We start from the raw sequence: 16,165 nt of genomic DNA, 5'->3' as shown, positions 1-16,165 counted from the left end.
AGAAGCAGGAGTTTATTTAACTGGCTACCGAAACTTAGCAGAATCATATACGCTGGGATTTCTCAAATACCGTCATCAAAGCAGAAAACCTACAACAAACCCGAGTCAGTATCTACACCATTACAGTGGCTGTGCCATGAATTTTACTTTTACAAGGTTAGAATTTTAAAATGTGTATATTATTGAGGTCAAAATGAGTAGTGGAGTCGTACTGGAGTGCATTAGTAGAACCACCAGCTCTTGGAATGCAGACTAGAAACTGGCGGTTCTAATGTTTTGGCAACTTCATTCATTATAAATAAAAATGACTTGAACATTAAAGCCACCTCCACTCCACTACCCACTTCGACCTCTATAATAAACACAAAGAATTAAAACCTTTCTGACACCTAAAAACTGAAAAAATTAGAACCTTTATAAATACAATTCATGGCAGAGCCGCTGTCCTGGATTGCATTAGATTGCACAGGTGGTTATAATTTTATGCCTGATCGGTGTATTTGGATAGAAGGGTTCAGAAAACAGCTTTCGCTGCCAAATTAAAGTTTACCTTGTGACATTAATGCATTTTCCATGTTTTTAAAAAGTCAGACCACTGCACTTCTGAGTTTGTGGTCATGGCTCCCTTCTATTTAAAGATGACACTCATGTGTAGATAAGGTTTCAGGAGTCAGCTGGAGCATACAGTCATGCGGGCGCAACACTCATTTAGACCTCCTATTTTAAACCTCTCCTTTCAATAGGATCTTTGGAATGAATCTGTCAGTTGTGTCGCCTGCTAGTCTGAAAGGCTAACTTTACCATCCCATCAACAAATGTGCATGTGTCCAAAGTGTAAAGACTTTGGTTTAAGTTATAACGTCAGTGTTGTTTTTTTATTCGGCTCCAGAACTAAGTGTAACTTATTATTTAGTATCTGAATTGCACAAAGGCAAATTGAAATGCATTTATTGTTTTGCAGGTAGCTTTAAGTGAAAGAGCTCACTTTTCATCATGTCTGCTAAGATCAAAACAAACTGTTCTGACATTATTAAGACATTATTTTTGATCTATAACCACCATTTTTAGGTTCTTTGTTGTAACAGATATTTCCCCTAATGTATCCACAGGCCACGGAGATGAAGAACAAGGAATTGGAGGGGAGGATAGAGGGTCTTCAGTTGGAAATAAACGACAGTCGACAAAAGCAGGGCAACATGAAGGGAGAGCTGAAGAAGTTTATGGATATTCTGGATGGAAAGATAGATGAGCTGCATGAGTTCAGGCAGGGGCTTTCAAAGCTAGGTGTTGATAACTGATAAAAGTCACAATGAGCTGAAAGGGTCAGAGGTCAGGTATGAAGGATTCTCTACATTTTGTCTTCAGAGCAGAAACTATGTGGCACCTTCTCCCCCAAGGTGATGTCCACTCAAACTATCAGCTTCTAATAAACACTACCATGTGAGAAACGTGTATTTGAAGAGGGAGAACGAGACTGGCAGCCTAAAAGGAGGAAGACCGCCATGCTGCACCAAATGGCTTCATTTTGTGTGCTGGCATTGTGAAAACAAAATCAAGAGTCACAATTTTTACTTATGTGTTTCGGTGAGGGAACATGGCTTTAAAAAAAGCTGGTGGTGGGTTTTTAGATTCTGTCCATCTGTCTTTTTTTTCTGAAGGCTGCTCCACACAGGCAGTCAGAGCTTAGAAGAGGGGACTTAAAGGGCTAAAATGAACGCACACACACACACACACACACAGACAACGCTGCTCAGAATCACTCTAGTAATAATTGGTGGTAATCCTTGTGGCCCCCTCAGAGAATTAGATGAAATCTTACTACATACTGTCCTCGCTGTTTCTTCTTTTCTATCTCAGGTGTGTGACAGTTTGTATGCATTAGATTATATGCACATATATACCGGCCATGACACAAAGTGCCTCCAGGTGATTCTAAACCTACCTGGCAAGGAGAACTGGCCAAGTGATGACCATCACCATAATAATAACTTGATGATTTTTGTCAGAAAACCTATTAAAAAAACAAACATCCTCAATAATAAAATGTCATACAAATAGTGCAGGCAAGAATTGTACTGTTTTTAATGAATGCTAATGAGGTGAGAAACTCACAGGACAAAACCGGTGTTTGCACAAAACTATTCTGAGAAGGGACTGCACCAGGAATTCCATTTTTGGGGTGGTGGTGTTTGTTTTGGGATTATATTTTTTATAAAGAAGGAAAACTCTTGTCTCGTGAGATTTCCTCGAAAAACATCCAAAAATAACAATAAGAACCCATTTTGCCCTGAGTGTAATGTAGTGTTTAAATGACTTTGTTTGTGCAATGATATTGTCAATTTGTAGAACAAACATGTATGTTTCCAAAGCTGTTGATGTGCTTCCTACATATTAGTTTTTCTTATGGTGGTGGTTATTTTGGGTGAGGGGACTTGGTGCTGCTCGATGGGTAAATAATGTAAAAGTGTACTTCACTGAAAACATTTAGAAGGCATTGGCCTTCTCACTAAAACCTTGTCAGATTATGGCTTTTTCTTTTAACATTTATTTATTTTTGATGCCTCTCTGCAAATAGTTTTTGTAGAACATGCCAACTAAATCAACTTCACCATAACCTAATGTCTCTACAGATGTACACTCATATAATAAATATACCAAACTGTCAAGAATAAGAGGTTTTGTAATGAGGGGATCTATTTGCAGGATGGAAACTACCATCTTAAAATGTACATTTAAAAATGTACATTCCAAGGCATAAGTTGTAGTGGCATATTTTCTGGGTTATATTATGTTGTTCTAGACTATATTTTCATTACTATCTTGATCTTGTGATATGATTGAGATAACTAAAAAGGGACTTCTTTTTTTTTTGCTTGTTTTTTTCTCTGTTTAGCCCCACTGTCACCTGAACCTGGAAAACACAACATAGTAACCTTTTTGATCCAATGCCTCTTGTGCACTTTTGTGAATCCTGTTCAATATTGTACAATAGAAATTGACAACTGTTAAAATTTAGTTTAATTATAAAGCAGAATAAGTGTCTTTTTTTTTCCTTTACTTCAAGGACTGCACCACAGTCTGGGAAGAATGTCCCCCACGCTTTTGTTGACTCTTTGTAGAAGACAAAGTTACCCGGTATACCTTACTAATATTAATATTAATGCTTCCTGACATTGGAGATCCCCCCCCCCCCTTTTTTTTTTCTTGGATGAGAAGTTCAGAGGAAAAGGTAGAATGAAAATACTACTAATCGAGGCTTGAGAGTAGAAGCTCCGCCACCGCACATCAATCTCTGATGTTGATTTTAAACATCAGAACACTTTAAAGCTGTAATCGGAACAGACACACAAGCAAAGGAGGTAGGATTTAATCACTGACAAATACCAATTTCTCTCAGCTCAGAATAGATAAAGCAAATATACACAAGCATGTGCACATTAAGGATGGAAAAACCCATAAAGTATAACATCCTCCCAGCACTGTGAGGAAATAACAGCAGATCTGTGGATCTGACGACATGTTGCCTTGGCAACTTAATCCCACTCACTGCTTTTTCTATATAATGGTGTCAGTGATTGACTGTGTAGTATAGAAAAAAATAGATCCAGTGCTAATCTCCTTCAATTAATTTGTTAATTACACAAGAGAGCCAGTAGCTCTCTGAACTAGAGACACTCTGGAAAGTTGGTCTCACTGACAATCTGTAATTTTCTTTTTCAGCTAGTTCACACACTGACATCCGAGTGGGAAATTAATCAAATGCGGCAAAAGCACCAATTTGGTGCTGAAATAATCATTTAATTGACCAATTAAGTCAGTTGATGGGGAAATTGACTGTTGTAGGGCTCTAGCTAACTATTACTTTCAATGATGAATCTTTTTTCTATGGGACGGACGCATGGGCAGATGGATAGAAAATAGATGCGAAGTCCCTTAGGACCAATATGAGGTTTTCAATGGCAACTTTTTTCAAACCAATAATGTAGAATACAAAGATCTACAATAATGACACACAGTGTACAGGCTTGACAGTTGAAAACATGTATTAAATAGGTGGTTGAATGTCTAAATTGTTGCCACATAATTCTGAAAACATTTTCTGGTTCCAGCATTTTCAATCCATTTTTTATAGTAAACTGAATGACAGACCTAAAACACTGTTGGTCTGATGATTAATCACAAAAAACTTTGTGGCAATGCAAGTAGTATTGGTACTTTCAGACCAAAAAGTATAGGCACATGGTCCCCAGAGAATCTTAATAACATTGGTGATCCCCTGACTTTTCCTCTAGCGCAACCATCAGATTATTTTTTAAACGTATCCAATACTGACATTCCTAGTAGTGTCTTTTGTACTTTGGGTTTGTAATTAATTAGCAGACATTAAGAAGCGATCATTCTGATGTTAATCGGTTATGTAAACAGAATTATCATTGTGAAAAAGATTCCATTCTAATTTTTTTTACACTTATTAGAAATTCAGAACAATTTGTTTGGACAAACAAATAAGGCTCTGGATTGTTACTTTTTGGACTTCTATATCCATTTTAAAATTGATTAATATACAGTCAATAGTTGAAATTATTTTACCTATCACATCAGAAGAATACATATTGCAGCAAGCATTGAATTTCTCTCTGTCCCCTCTGCCGTTCGTTGGTCTCTCTAATTCTCTCAGCAAGGCTCATTGTGTGACTGGTGATGAGTGGGCGAGTTGGTGAAACATCATTAAGAGACTATGCTTCTCTGTACATGTCTGAGAGAGAGAGATGGTACTGCAGGCCACTACCACTGAGGCTGTTACCATGGTAACAGCCTGCGGAATTTCATGTTAATGTTCAATCAATGGATCTGTCTAAAGATCCACGATGCATCTTTCCAAAGGTGCCTGACCCATCTTCCTCCTGTATCACCTGGATGTTACCAATAAATTACACACCAGACAAATACAGAGTCCTGGCAACCCTGCAAACAGGAGCAGCTCTAACAGTCTCTGCTAGCAGCTGCTCTCCAAGTACACACAGCAGAACAAACCCAATCACAACTGGCTGGGGATCTCTGAGCTGTCACTGCAGGAGAGAAAAGTGAGAGCGATGGCTGCCAGGATGGCTATTACAATATGACTCATCATGTGGGCTACGAATCTGCTAAAGAACACTCGCCAGGGTTCAGGTTGAAAAGACATCTCTTTAGATGATGTAATCCATTTCAAGAACAGAGGTTTCATTTGGGCCCAGGAGCTGCTAACCTGTGCACATCAGAGAAGAGCATGTGCAAAGATTTTAAACCAACATTTGAATTTAAAAGGTATCACTCATAATATTCCATCTTGCATGTCTTTATTTATATTAAAACAGACGTACAAGTTAGTTTTAGCCTCAGCCATCATCAGTCCACAGCTTGTCTTTAATACACATTCAGTATATCATAACGTTCTACAACAAAGTGCAGCAACAAATTTTATTTGCAAAGAAATGAATGCTGTTTGCCATACAGTATAGTACTTTTGTACATTATAGCTTTGTCTTTTGAGGTGCAGGTAAGTTAAGTGCTCAATGTCACAGGTTTTAAGATCATCAGAGGTTTGCCCTTAATATCAACAATAGCCTGTGGACAAAGTGTTAATTCTATAATCAAGAGAAGTACTCATTACTAAAAAGGATTTGGCATCCTCTGTCACTAAATGTATTATGGCATAAAAGAGAACATTTATTTTCAGATCATATACAATATAAACTGAGCCTATTTCAAGGCTAAAACATTCACACATTCCTGACAAAACAAAAAATAGGCACAAGAATAAACACATAGACATAGTCTATGTAGCCCTTGTGGGGGTGAAGTAAAGTTGAGACAAAAATGTTTAGATTAAACTCAAAACAATACTCAGCAATGAGAGAGAATCATTATTTGTGATAATAGTTGTGTAGTGTATTTGTCTGTGCCTACAGCAGAGGCTGCCCCTGCTGTTTAACAGCCATACAATAAGGCCTTCAGATACAGACTTGGAAAACGTTTAATCATTTACACACTACTGCACAATACTGCTCCTTGGCTTTTCTTCTTGAGTATTGAGGCACAACGCCTTATTTGCTCAGTTTGAGATTTCTTCAAACCACCTGCTTTAAAAGGAGAATAAATCCTAATTCTGCCACTTGCTGGTTATTTGTCTGGGAGCGTTTTTGGATTAATTTCAACATCTCAGGGCTCTCTGAAAAAATAAATATGATTACAGTGAGACAACTTTAACAAACAGCAATTATTAAGTCAAAAGATGTGTAATCTTGTCCATGTTAAAGAAGAAGCTTTCTGGTGTAAATTTGGCAGCAACATAAGCTGCAACTCGGAGCCATGAAGAAAAATGAAGAGGAATAATAAGAGAACAGCTTCATCTTTGTGTGTGTGTGTGTGTGTGTGTGTGTGTGTGTGTGTGTGTGTGTGTGTGTGTGTGTGTGTGTGTGTGTGTGTGTGTGTGTGTGTGTGTGTGTTCTCAGCTGTCCCAGTCTGTACTCTGTGTGCCATCATCTGCTTTGTCCTCCTCATCAGAGTCGGTTGCCACCTTCTTCATCCTCATCATGGCAGCTTTGATGCTGCGCTCCAGCTCGTTGTCTCCACTGCTCTGCATTTCTGTACGTGCCGGAACCATCTGCAGCACAACATAAGTCCATTTAAAACCAATTCTGCTTCTATATTACCTCCTGCTGTTAGAACTGTCTCTGGTGGAAAAATCAAGACTTGTTATAGCAAAAATAAAGCACAGGTATAACCAATACAGAGTGTACAGTGCCTTTGTGTCCTCCTATCATGCATTGCTGCAGTTTACTGTAAACCTTAGCTTACTAAAGATCCCACCTTCCTCAGGGTGACACCCTGTCGGATGGCAGACATCAGATTGCTCCTTGGGTCCTCAGCAAGGGTTGCCATTCTTTGATTGACCTTTCGAAGCTGAATCTGTCCACGCTGCAATGAAGCCAACACTTCATCCATTGTTCCTAAAATAACACAGGAAAACAGCCACCAGTTGTTGATTTTAATTTCACTGGTGTTGAAACTTCTAAAAAGTTGTGCACTCTCTCTACACATTTTTAAAAACAGATTTTTTTTAAATGACCTCATTTAACAAACGCTCAGAAAAATGTCCTGTTAGACATTTCCAGCTCCCTGGAGCTGAGTGTGTGCATCAGCAGGACCACAAATGAGGTACAATACCTCCTCTGGCCTCATGGGGGAAGATGGGAAATTAGGACAGAACACCATGTACAGAAAGACAGACAGACAGACACACACACTTTTCCTAGAACAAATAAACATGACCTTCCCTGCAGTTGAACATTTTCACACACCCTGCTCTATCTCTATTTTTTTCTAGCAAATGGACATCTAACTCAAATCCCCCTTCTATTACAAAACAATCAAAAGCAGAACTATACTTTAGGAATTTCACTCTCACCTATGTTTTGTTTGAGGGTGTTCCTGGCTGGAAAAGAAGGCTCCTCTTTTTCACTGAGAGCCATTGGTGCATCCTCAGAGGAAGTTTGGACAAATGAACGACGTATGGCAGAGGGCAGTGGGGGCGGTGGTGGCAGTGGTGGCAGTGGTGGTGGAGGGGGGGGAGGAGGACGTTCAGTAAGGATATTTGAAGTTGGAGGTGGTGGTGCAGAGAAGATTTGGACAGGGATGTCTTTAGGCTGCTGTTTCTTGGGTGTTTTATTGCGTCTGGGTGCAGGACGGACAGAGGAAGGTCCTTCAGAGGAGGGTGCAGGGCCGATGCTGACAATAGACAGCGGCTGGGAGGGGACTTCTGAAGGACACATCCTGGACTGAGGACTCTTCAGGATATACTGTCCCTGTCGCTTCTTGAATAAAAATGGTGGAAGAAAAAAAAAAATGGTTTTGGAAACAAGGACCATAAGATGATGCCACTTAGCAGCCATTCTGGACTGAGTTGCACCAGCTATTTGTAAACATCACTGAGTTGATTTATGAAGTTATTTCTCAATTCTTTGTTACTATTTTGTTTTTAAGTAATGATTTCAGTGATAGCTAATTTCCTAGACAGTACCTGTACATCAGCTTGTTTTTAACTATAAATTACAAGGATATTTTCAAGAAAAGCCTGTGCAATATGTCATTACAGATTATTATTAACCTATGTTACCTTTAATGAGTGTATCTCCACACAGATTTATGTTGTAATCAAATTTAAAGTTTACATTTGTGGAAAGCTTGTGCAGCAGGCTCGTGGAGTTTTATAATTTTATACTGAATTTCATGCAGTAGATCATGATGATGTTAAATTCTGTTTGCAGGGGAAAGAAGGAAAACCGTATTATTTGAGGAAGGATGGAAGTATGAATACTGTTGAGAACAATACTGAGAACAATACAATACACCATTAGTTGATATCTAGATTTAATGAATCCTTTATGTACGAAGAAATAAAAAAAAAATATTTAAACAAATCTCTACAACAAAACACTGTTTTTTAATTCCCAAAGAAAGGTGCAAAAAATCTAAGACTGCTTGACGCTACAAAGCATGTCTACACTCACATCTCTTTGTCATCAGAACATCTTCTGATGAGGGGGTTGAGTAGTTAATGACTAAATTTAAAATTTCAGTAGGGTTGAGCAATTGATTCCTTTAAAATCAAGAGGGCAATTTAACAGAAAACTGTTTTGTTTTTTTTAACTTAAAGCTGCAATTTAAACTTCAACTTCTGGTAAGACAGCCATGCTGGCCCACTGATGGCATCACTCCATACAAACACACATCAATATGAGAAATTACTCTTGGTGATAGCCAAGTTTACAGGAAAAGACACTGATCAGGTCCGATTTATGACCACAGATGCCAAACATACACAGTACTACAGGGAGAGTGAAATATTGGAGTTGTACAGGGCATGCAGAAACCCCAGTGAATAACCCTCAATAAAAAAGAAAAAACTGCATATAAATCACAATGACAATATTGCTCTTGAAAATAAAAATTTCATTATTTCTCTGTATCGTTCAGGCGTAATGGAGCAGAATAGAGCAGCTATAAAGCATGAGCCCCTGGAGTTTCATTAAAAAGAGAAATTGCAGCAAGAGGCAATGCAGGAACAATGACAAAGCCTGACCTCTCTGAAGGATCGTAATCTGCTCAGAGTCTTCTCTCGCTCCTGGTCCACCCACTGTTTCCTCCTCTGATCCTCCTCTTTCCTCCTCTCTCGTTTCTGCAGACAACAGAGGGAGGCAGTGAGAGATATTACAGAGAAACAATTGGATCCTGTTTCATTTGCAACTTCTGATAGTGTGAGAGCATCTCTGTGGGTTGTCTTGTTGCCGTGGTGACTTACCAGGTGGACCTGATGATGCTGGTTGAAGAGTTTGGAGCTCTGCTTTGCCACCAGCTGCTTCTGCTCCTGTGCGTCCATGCACTGATCCTACAGACAAAAATATTAACAAATGTACTCTAAAAAAAATTCTTTGAAATACTCAAACTGTGTTGGGTGATTTGAAAAATGTTATTTTAAGTTTAGAAAAAACAGAAATTGCTAAGTAAGGGCAATTAATTATCAGCTCAGGTAATTAATAGAGCATTTCTATTTATTTTTTGCAGATTCCTCTTTAATTACTGTATTCTTAAATGTCGAACCACGGGTTCCCTATGGATTACAGTGGGTGAACTCTAAATGGAATTTATCCCACTTTGTTCTATAGAATAAAAAGTTTTTTTATTTCAGACAAATAAGCGTACACACAGTAGTAAGAGAAAATGCCAACTGCACCAGCTGTACCTAAATGCCTCTTTCATCTAAAAATACAACGACGTACAGTGGTAAACCTTGTTTTAGAACCAGGGTAAAAAAAATGGCTTCTGAATGTCAGTGGTGGTTGCACACACCTTTTTGTTGCGGAGATAAGCTCGTCGGGCACAGATGTTGCCTCTCTTGGTCTCCAAGGCTTGTAGGCTTTTTTTGAGCTGAATGACAGCTGATGACTCTGTTTGTTGAATACCTGTGTGGACGATGCTCTGCAGCTCCTCTGGATCCTCACACACATCATAGTACACCACCTCCTCCTTCATTTCTGAAACACAAATACAGTCCAACCACATTAACACTTGTTTAACAAACAAGTCAAGGAATTACAGCATCCCAATATTTTTCGTTTTATAGGTGGACAAATAAACCAGAAACTATTCAAACTATACACACAACCAAAGGCACTACAGACACATACAGGAGACACACAGCATGTAAAAACACACAACTTGGAAACAAACATCTCATGTCCCAGGAGAAGCAATTAGGGAAATATTTACATGAACAAAATATGTCCCTAAAGTAAAGCACAAGCACAACACACTGAATGACCAGAAAAACAGAACCATTATTACAATAAAACAATCCTGTAATAAACATGTGAATATATAGTATAAATGACACTGAATCATGAGAACTAAAACGATAACTCCTGCCTTTTCCAAATCACTCGTGTTTTGAACTTTTAACATAATAATCAGCCTATGGAATGATCAACTTCCATTGGTCTGCAACCTGGATTTACTTATTCATTTGTTCCACAGACCTATGTTGTTGTCCAAAAAGAATTAGAAACACAGCAGCCAGTCATTTCTTTTTTCCAAAACACTTGGTTGAGAATTTTTTAACAACTGTTGCTCCTATTTCCCATAACGCAAGTCACAGTTTAGTGTCTGTATGAAGATTTAAAAAACAAAAAACAGAGATTTCCATTAAAGGTAGAAGGAATATTGGAAACACTTGTCTACGTGATAAAATCCAGTAAAACACTATAGCCAGAAACAGACTTTATTCTAAAGTGTAATGTTTATGGGCCAGATCAGGGGATGTGAAAACAAGACTTCTTTGTGATATCTTAAACTCTGTTGTCCAGTTGGAATAAAACATAAACAAATCCACTTAGTCGAAATATTGCAATAATAACAGAAATCATCATCATGAGTCATCATAACATCCCACTCCATCACTTTTTGATAGGGCCTATTAGCCAATATGTCAACACAAATTGGCTAAACAACATTTTAAGTTGTGTCTAGGTTGACACACCATGTTAGATAAGCCAGTACTGCAGGGCTTTTATACTGCAAAGCAATACCTTATTTGAGTGCTTCTATTTTTGCAGTCATTCAATATATTACTGTAATTTAATTTAAACACAGTGTTCAGGCAAACATGGTAATTTGTGAAAACCTTTAGCGTGCAAGGCAACCTTGAGCATTTTCTCACTGCATCATCATTTTGTCCTTAAAGCATTAGTGTCATAACATACAGAGCATTTAAATCTCAAGATTAATGTTGCTTGAATATTTTTAAGCAAAAGGTAGTATTTTCAAAACTTCTTTTTTCTTCATGAATCATTGGCATCCTAAACAAGACATTTACTGTGCTATCTAAATATGCAGTTATTGTACCTTTAATCTGCCGTCGCAGGGTTTCCATCTGAGCCACGAGCAGCTGCTCCTCATTCTTCAGGATCTCAAATTTGGTGTCGTACAGTTCTAGTTGGGTTTCATAGAATTGCAGTTCCAGCTGGTCCAGTGTGTCCTGATGTGGGTTGTCTTCAGATGCAGAATCAGCTCTCTGGCTCTGGACTCTGCCAGGTAGGTTGCCCAGCTGCAACAACACAAACAGAAAAAAAAAAAATCATACTGTTGGGAGTGAACATAAAAGTCAGTGGTTTTAAGCTCTGAATAATTGCTGCTGAGCATCTTCTATATCTTGTTCTGATTGATTCAGCTCCTGGCCTCCATTTGACTTGCAGAAATATGAAAGCGTAGATAGTGAGGCAGTTGCACGCTGTACTATTAAAAAAGCTAAAACACCATTATTTTCACAGATACCTTGAATTAACTACACTGAATAGCCAGTTGTCAAATTTAAACCTATTTACTTCAAAGGTATTCTTTACTTTTCCTTTTCCATGACACCTTCATGTGTTTCTTACCGTTTTCCTTCTGGGTTTGATTTTATGACAACTGCTTGTGAATTGCTGTGCTTGCTGACAGCTGACCTTGGAATGTCTTTAAAATAAAAGTAAATCATTATTGCTTTTAACTAAATAACGGAAATACAGGAAAAAGGGTTTAACATAAAAACAAAGTTGGAGATCTGAAAGACATAAAGGCAGCAATGTTAAGTTTGCTTTATGTGTAGTTAATGAGAGGACACATTCACAAGCACATGTAAAGTACAGTATGTCCTTAAACGCTTCATAAATAACCATCCTGCTTGTAAATGGCTCAAGAAGTGCAGAGAATGAATTGATTTGAGGATTACATGCATTTCTCTCTCTCTCTCTCACACACACACACACACACAGCAATGTTGCCACCAGTGTGAGATTTTGCGTAGGTGTAGATTACTGATCTCATTATAAACACTCACACACAGCTGTCTCTGTAAAGGCTCATGTTGAATTCAAAGTGGTGGATACTGCCAGCATCCTGAAATCATCTCTTTAAAGAGCTTAATCAGATAAATAATGTAGCCACATAAAGGTGAAGGTGCCGAAGGTGCTCTCATTTCTCTTAAGAAAAGCTCAAAAGTACTGCATCACATACTACCACAGCATGTAATGCCCTGCAGGTTTCCCAAAATACTATGATCCTAACTCTGGAAATGTACCCCCTGTAGTCACAGATATGCATAAACTTGGCTCTTAATGTATATGCATATGGACACACTTGATAACTCACGCGTGCAGGTTTTGGTGGTGTATCATGGGATTCTCTGTGTTTTTATACAGCTTTTATAAATAGATCAAAGGAGTATAGCAGGCAGAGAATCACGTCAGACTGGAATACCAAGTGAAAGGCAAACTAGACCAAGTAGGCATGGTGTCACTTCTCTGCAGATCTACAACTACTACAAAAGCTTCAAGACATGAACGACAACTGAAGCCTTAGGAAAACATTAGAAAGGCAGTTTTTAATCAAAAAACAAACCCTTTCTCTGATGCTGTATTTCTTGCGATTTAGACACATCTCTGCAGCTCTCATGTGCTGCAGGGTTTCTTTGGCCAGTAGGAAGCGTAGTTTCTCCAGCCTGGGAGCTGCAGATGCCCATGCAGCAGCTCCAAAGCGACACTTATCCTCCTCCATCTGCTTTAACATACCTGTGCATGTACAAAGGGGTCTGTTATGTATGTTCACACAAAAATAGACAGCATACATTAGTCAGAAGTCTATTCATCCTTACACAACTAGAAGAAATAAACAAATTAATATATACCAGCCAGAGCTTTCGAAGTCTGTGCAAAGTAGGTGACAGTGATGTCCTGAATTGAGGCAACTGCATCTTCGGCTTTCGTTCGCCACTCCTCTGCCTCCTTCTCCAGAGCGGCAATTCTCTTAGGACCCAAGTCCTCAAACTCCAAAGACTTCTGCAGAGAACCATGGTAAACAAAACAGTGGACAACTTTACATTTTGTGATTTAATGCAAGTACAAATTAAACAGTTTAGACGGGAATGGAACCTGCAGTTTTCACTGGGTGAAATGTAGTATATATTACAAACAATGTTTGTAAAGGCCATAAGTTAGTGGTTTAACTGTGGTACTAATTGTGCGTTAACTGTACAAAACCTGGCAACATGGAGCAGCACAAGACAAAAATATTTTCTGTGGTTATGAATTTATATTTTCTTGACATTTCATTTTAGTTAAACATGTCAATACCAGATTTAATATGTTTAATAGTGAGATAGCAAAATAACTAATAGACTGTCTCCTCTGTACATAATTATGTACCACATTCTAAACATTTGTCGGTATTTACAAGGATTTCCATCTTGTAGAGGCAGGCCAACTCTCTCATGTCTCTAAAAGGTTGGAGTAGATACTGAAAGAAGGTGGTGGCAACAGTGACCAGATCCTGGTAACCCTCATCCTCTTCCTCATAGATGCTGAGCAGAATAACCATTCGGTCAGCGCTGCTGTGACTCTGTAGGAGCTGGAAGTAAAAACATGAACACCATTACCTGGATTTATCCTGAGCACGCAGTCTAGCCTTTGCTCTACGTGATTTTCATATGTAAAACTAATCACAAATTTTGGCACGAAAATGTTTTTCATAATGAATCTTAATACCTCTACACACTAATACCTCTATTGATTTTAGCTGAAAGATGAATGATGAAGGCATTGATCACTGGTTCAATAGCAGTGGAATTACTAAATAGGTTCTGTGACCCTTACAAGTGAAAGCAATACCTTTCATATCAAGGATTTCAGGTTGAAACAGCATTAAACCACAGACTGACAGACTCTGACATGCAGTTAGGTATGAGATGGGGTTAGTTGATACGTGAATGTTTTTAAGCAACCTTTATGTACCATTATGTGATTTCAAGATATTTAACCTGAAGATACACATGTGCAATAGGAGTCTCTGTCCTGTTTATGCATTTAGGGTGGAACAAGATAAGGTTTATGTCTCTGTGCTTTGAAGGTGAAGATGACAAGCACAAGGTTTAGAAGAAGGCATTGACAAACCAAACAATGCTGAGCTTATGGTTCAAGATGAAAATCATACCTCTGAACATTTAGGAGTAAAACCAAGATAACCATGACTTGTGCTGTGTTGCTTTATCAGAGGCACAATAACGGTTTAATAACAATGTCTATTGGTAAAAGATCTCAGGTAGAAATAGCAATACCACTGTAAAGAGACATACAGGTCCTGCAATCAACTTTTACTACTATTTGCTTCATTGTTTTAATAATGCAGCCGGTAAAGGTGGAGTAGAGCTAATTTCACCTGCCTAACCTATGACAATACATCATCATTTCATCGTAGTGATACAGTATTTTGTGTTAGTTTTCTGAGTCTGCACAAGAACCAGTAACTATGGCGGCCAAATTAATGTGGTTGCCTTTTAAATGTACTGCAACATAACATATTATAATATCGAAATAACTCAGTAAAGAACAAGTAGACTCAAAACTTGAATAAACGTCTTGCTTTCCAACACTGGAAACTGTTGCAGTCTTTCTTAATTTGTGTGCAATATTAATAAGCCCTGGACTATAAAAGGAACAGATAATGACAATGGTGGAATAATATCTTTCATCTTCTATTACAGTAACATTAAAACAGTGTAGACTAGTCTATCACAAGTGAAAGCTGTGCACTGGAAACTCTAAAGCAACTAGTAACTAAAACGGAGGTGGAGTACAAAGTGCAGTACGTCCTTCTAATAGGTAGTGGAGTATTGAAATACTCACGTACAAGTACCTCAGAATACTACCTAAGTCAACTACCTGAGGATATGTACTTAGTTACTTTCCACCGCTGGATACTGATGTGAGCACCTGTGTGCGTCCCTCCATCCCGCTCACCTGGCGTAGGTGGCCCTTGGCCCTTGACATCTCCTCCTGCATGCTCTTCCTTTTGAACTCCTGTAAATTCTCAAAGTACTCCTCAACACCACGCTCATTCTGGGTGAACAGCGTGTCGAGAACAATTTTCCGTCCGCAGACATCAATGGCTGTGCTGAAATATTTCTCGAGTTTCCGACACGGTAAATCGAAATCTTTCTCATCGTCGTCTTCGGGACACGACCTCCGGTTCAGAAAGAGCAAGTCCCAAATGTTACCGTCTTCAAACTGTGACAAATCGGGAAAACAAGTTCCCAGCACGTCTGACACGCATGTAAACTGCTGGTGGATGTGTTTTAGATCGTCCACAGAGAAGAGTCCGGCCCAGCTCATCTGGGGATCTCCGTCGATTAACTCGGCTTTGCGTCTCTGCCGCTGTAACGTCCGGTTGTGGCAGGTGACGGCGAACTTACACTCGATGACATTCCACTGCACAATAAAGCCCAGCTTAACCGTCTCGGGTTCTTCAAATATGTTACTCTTAACAGCCACCCAGCCCTCCAGACTGTCTAAGCGCTCATACTCACAGTTAGTCATTGTAAAAAGAGATGTTTCACTTTGGCCTCCGACGAGCTGCTGACTCTGTTTACAACGTCCGCCATTGGCGTGACGTAAGTTGCCTTCCAGTACATTAAAAAATTACTCGGAATTATTGTCAAAAGAACGTTAACAGGCCGCGTTACCATAAGTAAAGAAGTTGTTATCACATTTAATGATAATACATGTTGAGAATATAATGATAATTATAATAATAATTA

The 16,165-nt window shown here is 38.7% G+C and overlaps 2 protein-coding genes across 4 annotated transcripts in view; one reads left to right on the top strand and one right to left on the bottom strand.

Annotated features, from left to right (window-relative positions):
• The window catches only part of homer2 (homer scaffold protein 2), a 29,545-nt gene extending 26,517 nt beyond the window's left edge, over positions 1-3,028 (top strand). For both annotated transcript variants that reach the window (XM_067495982.1, XM_067495981.1), the window contains exon 9: positions 1,110-3,028. In XM_067495982.1, coding sequence (XP_067352083.1) covers positions 1,110-1,298 — 189 coding nt within the window. In that variant the 3' untranslated portion in view covers positions 1,299-3,028. The remainder of the gene's footprint in view (positions 1-1,109) is intronic.
• A 3,367-nt stretch (positions 3,029-6,395) lies between these two features.
• LOC137120998 (WASP homolog-associated protein with actin, membranes and microtubules) lies at positions 6,396-16,018 on the bottom strand. Of its 2 annotated transcripts, XM_067495979.1 has the most exons (11): positions 15,369-16,018; positions 13,807-13,980; positions 13,262-13,412; positions 12,976-13,145; positions 11,443-11,644; positions 9,892-10,076; positions 9,344-9,430; positions 9,125-9,220; positions 7,451-7,856; positions 6,853-6,992; positions 6,396-6,646 (listed from the first exon to the last, which is right to left on the bottom strand). In XM_067495979.1, exons 1-11 carry the CDS (start codon positions 15,942-15,944, stop codon positions 6,491-6,493), a joined length of 2,343 nt encoding a protein of 780 aa, XP_067352080.1. In that variant the 5' UTR covers positions 15,945-16,018; the 3' UTR covers positions 6,396-6,490. The 2 variants fall into 2 exon arrangements, with proteins under 2 accessions (XP_067352080.1, XP_067352081.1); XM_067495980.1 differs by lacking the exon at positions 13,807-13,980.
• Positions 16,019-16,165: the final 147 nt, after the last annotated feature.

The sequence above is a fragment of the Channa argus genome, chromosome 2 (genome assembly GCF_033026475.1).
Source record: "Channa argus isolate prfri chromosome 2, Channa argus male v1.0, whole genome shotgun sequence".
NCBI classification, from domain to species: Eukaryota; Metazoa; Chordata; class Actinopteri; order Anabantiformes; family Channidae; genus Channa; species Channa argus.
Note: the sequence above shows the minus strand (reverse complement) of the source record. Positions and strands in the feature narration are given on the sequence as shown.

Coding starts and splice junctions, on each gene's coding strand:
- LOC137120998 (XM_067495979.1), bottom strand. CDS start 15,944: ATGACTAACTGTGAGTATGAGCGCTTAGACAGTCTGGAGGGCTGGGTG. Junction 13,146..13,261: donor GACTTCGAAAGCTCTGGCTG/GTATATATTAAT, acceptor GTACATGCACAG/GTATGTTAAAGCAGATGGAG. Junction 7,857..9,124: donor GATTACGATCCTTCAGAGAG/GTCAGGCTTTGT, acceptor TTTTTATTCAAG/AAGCGACAGGGACAGTATAT.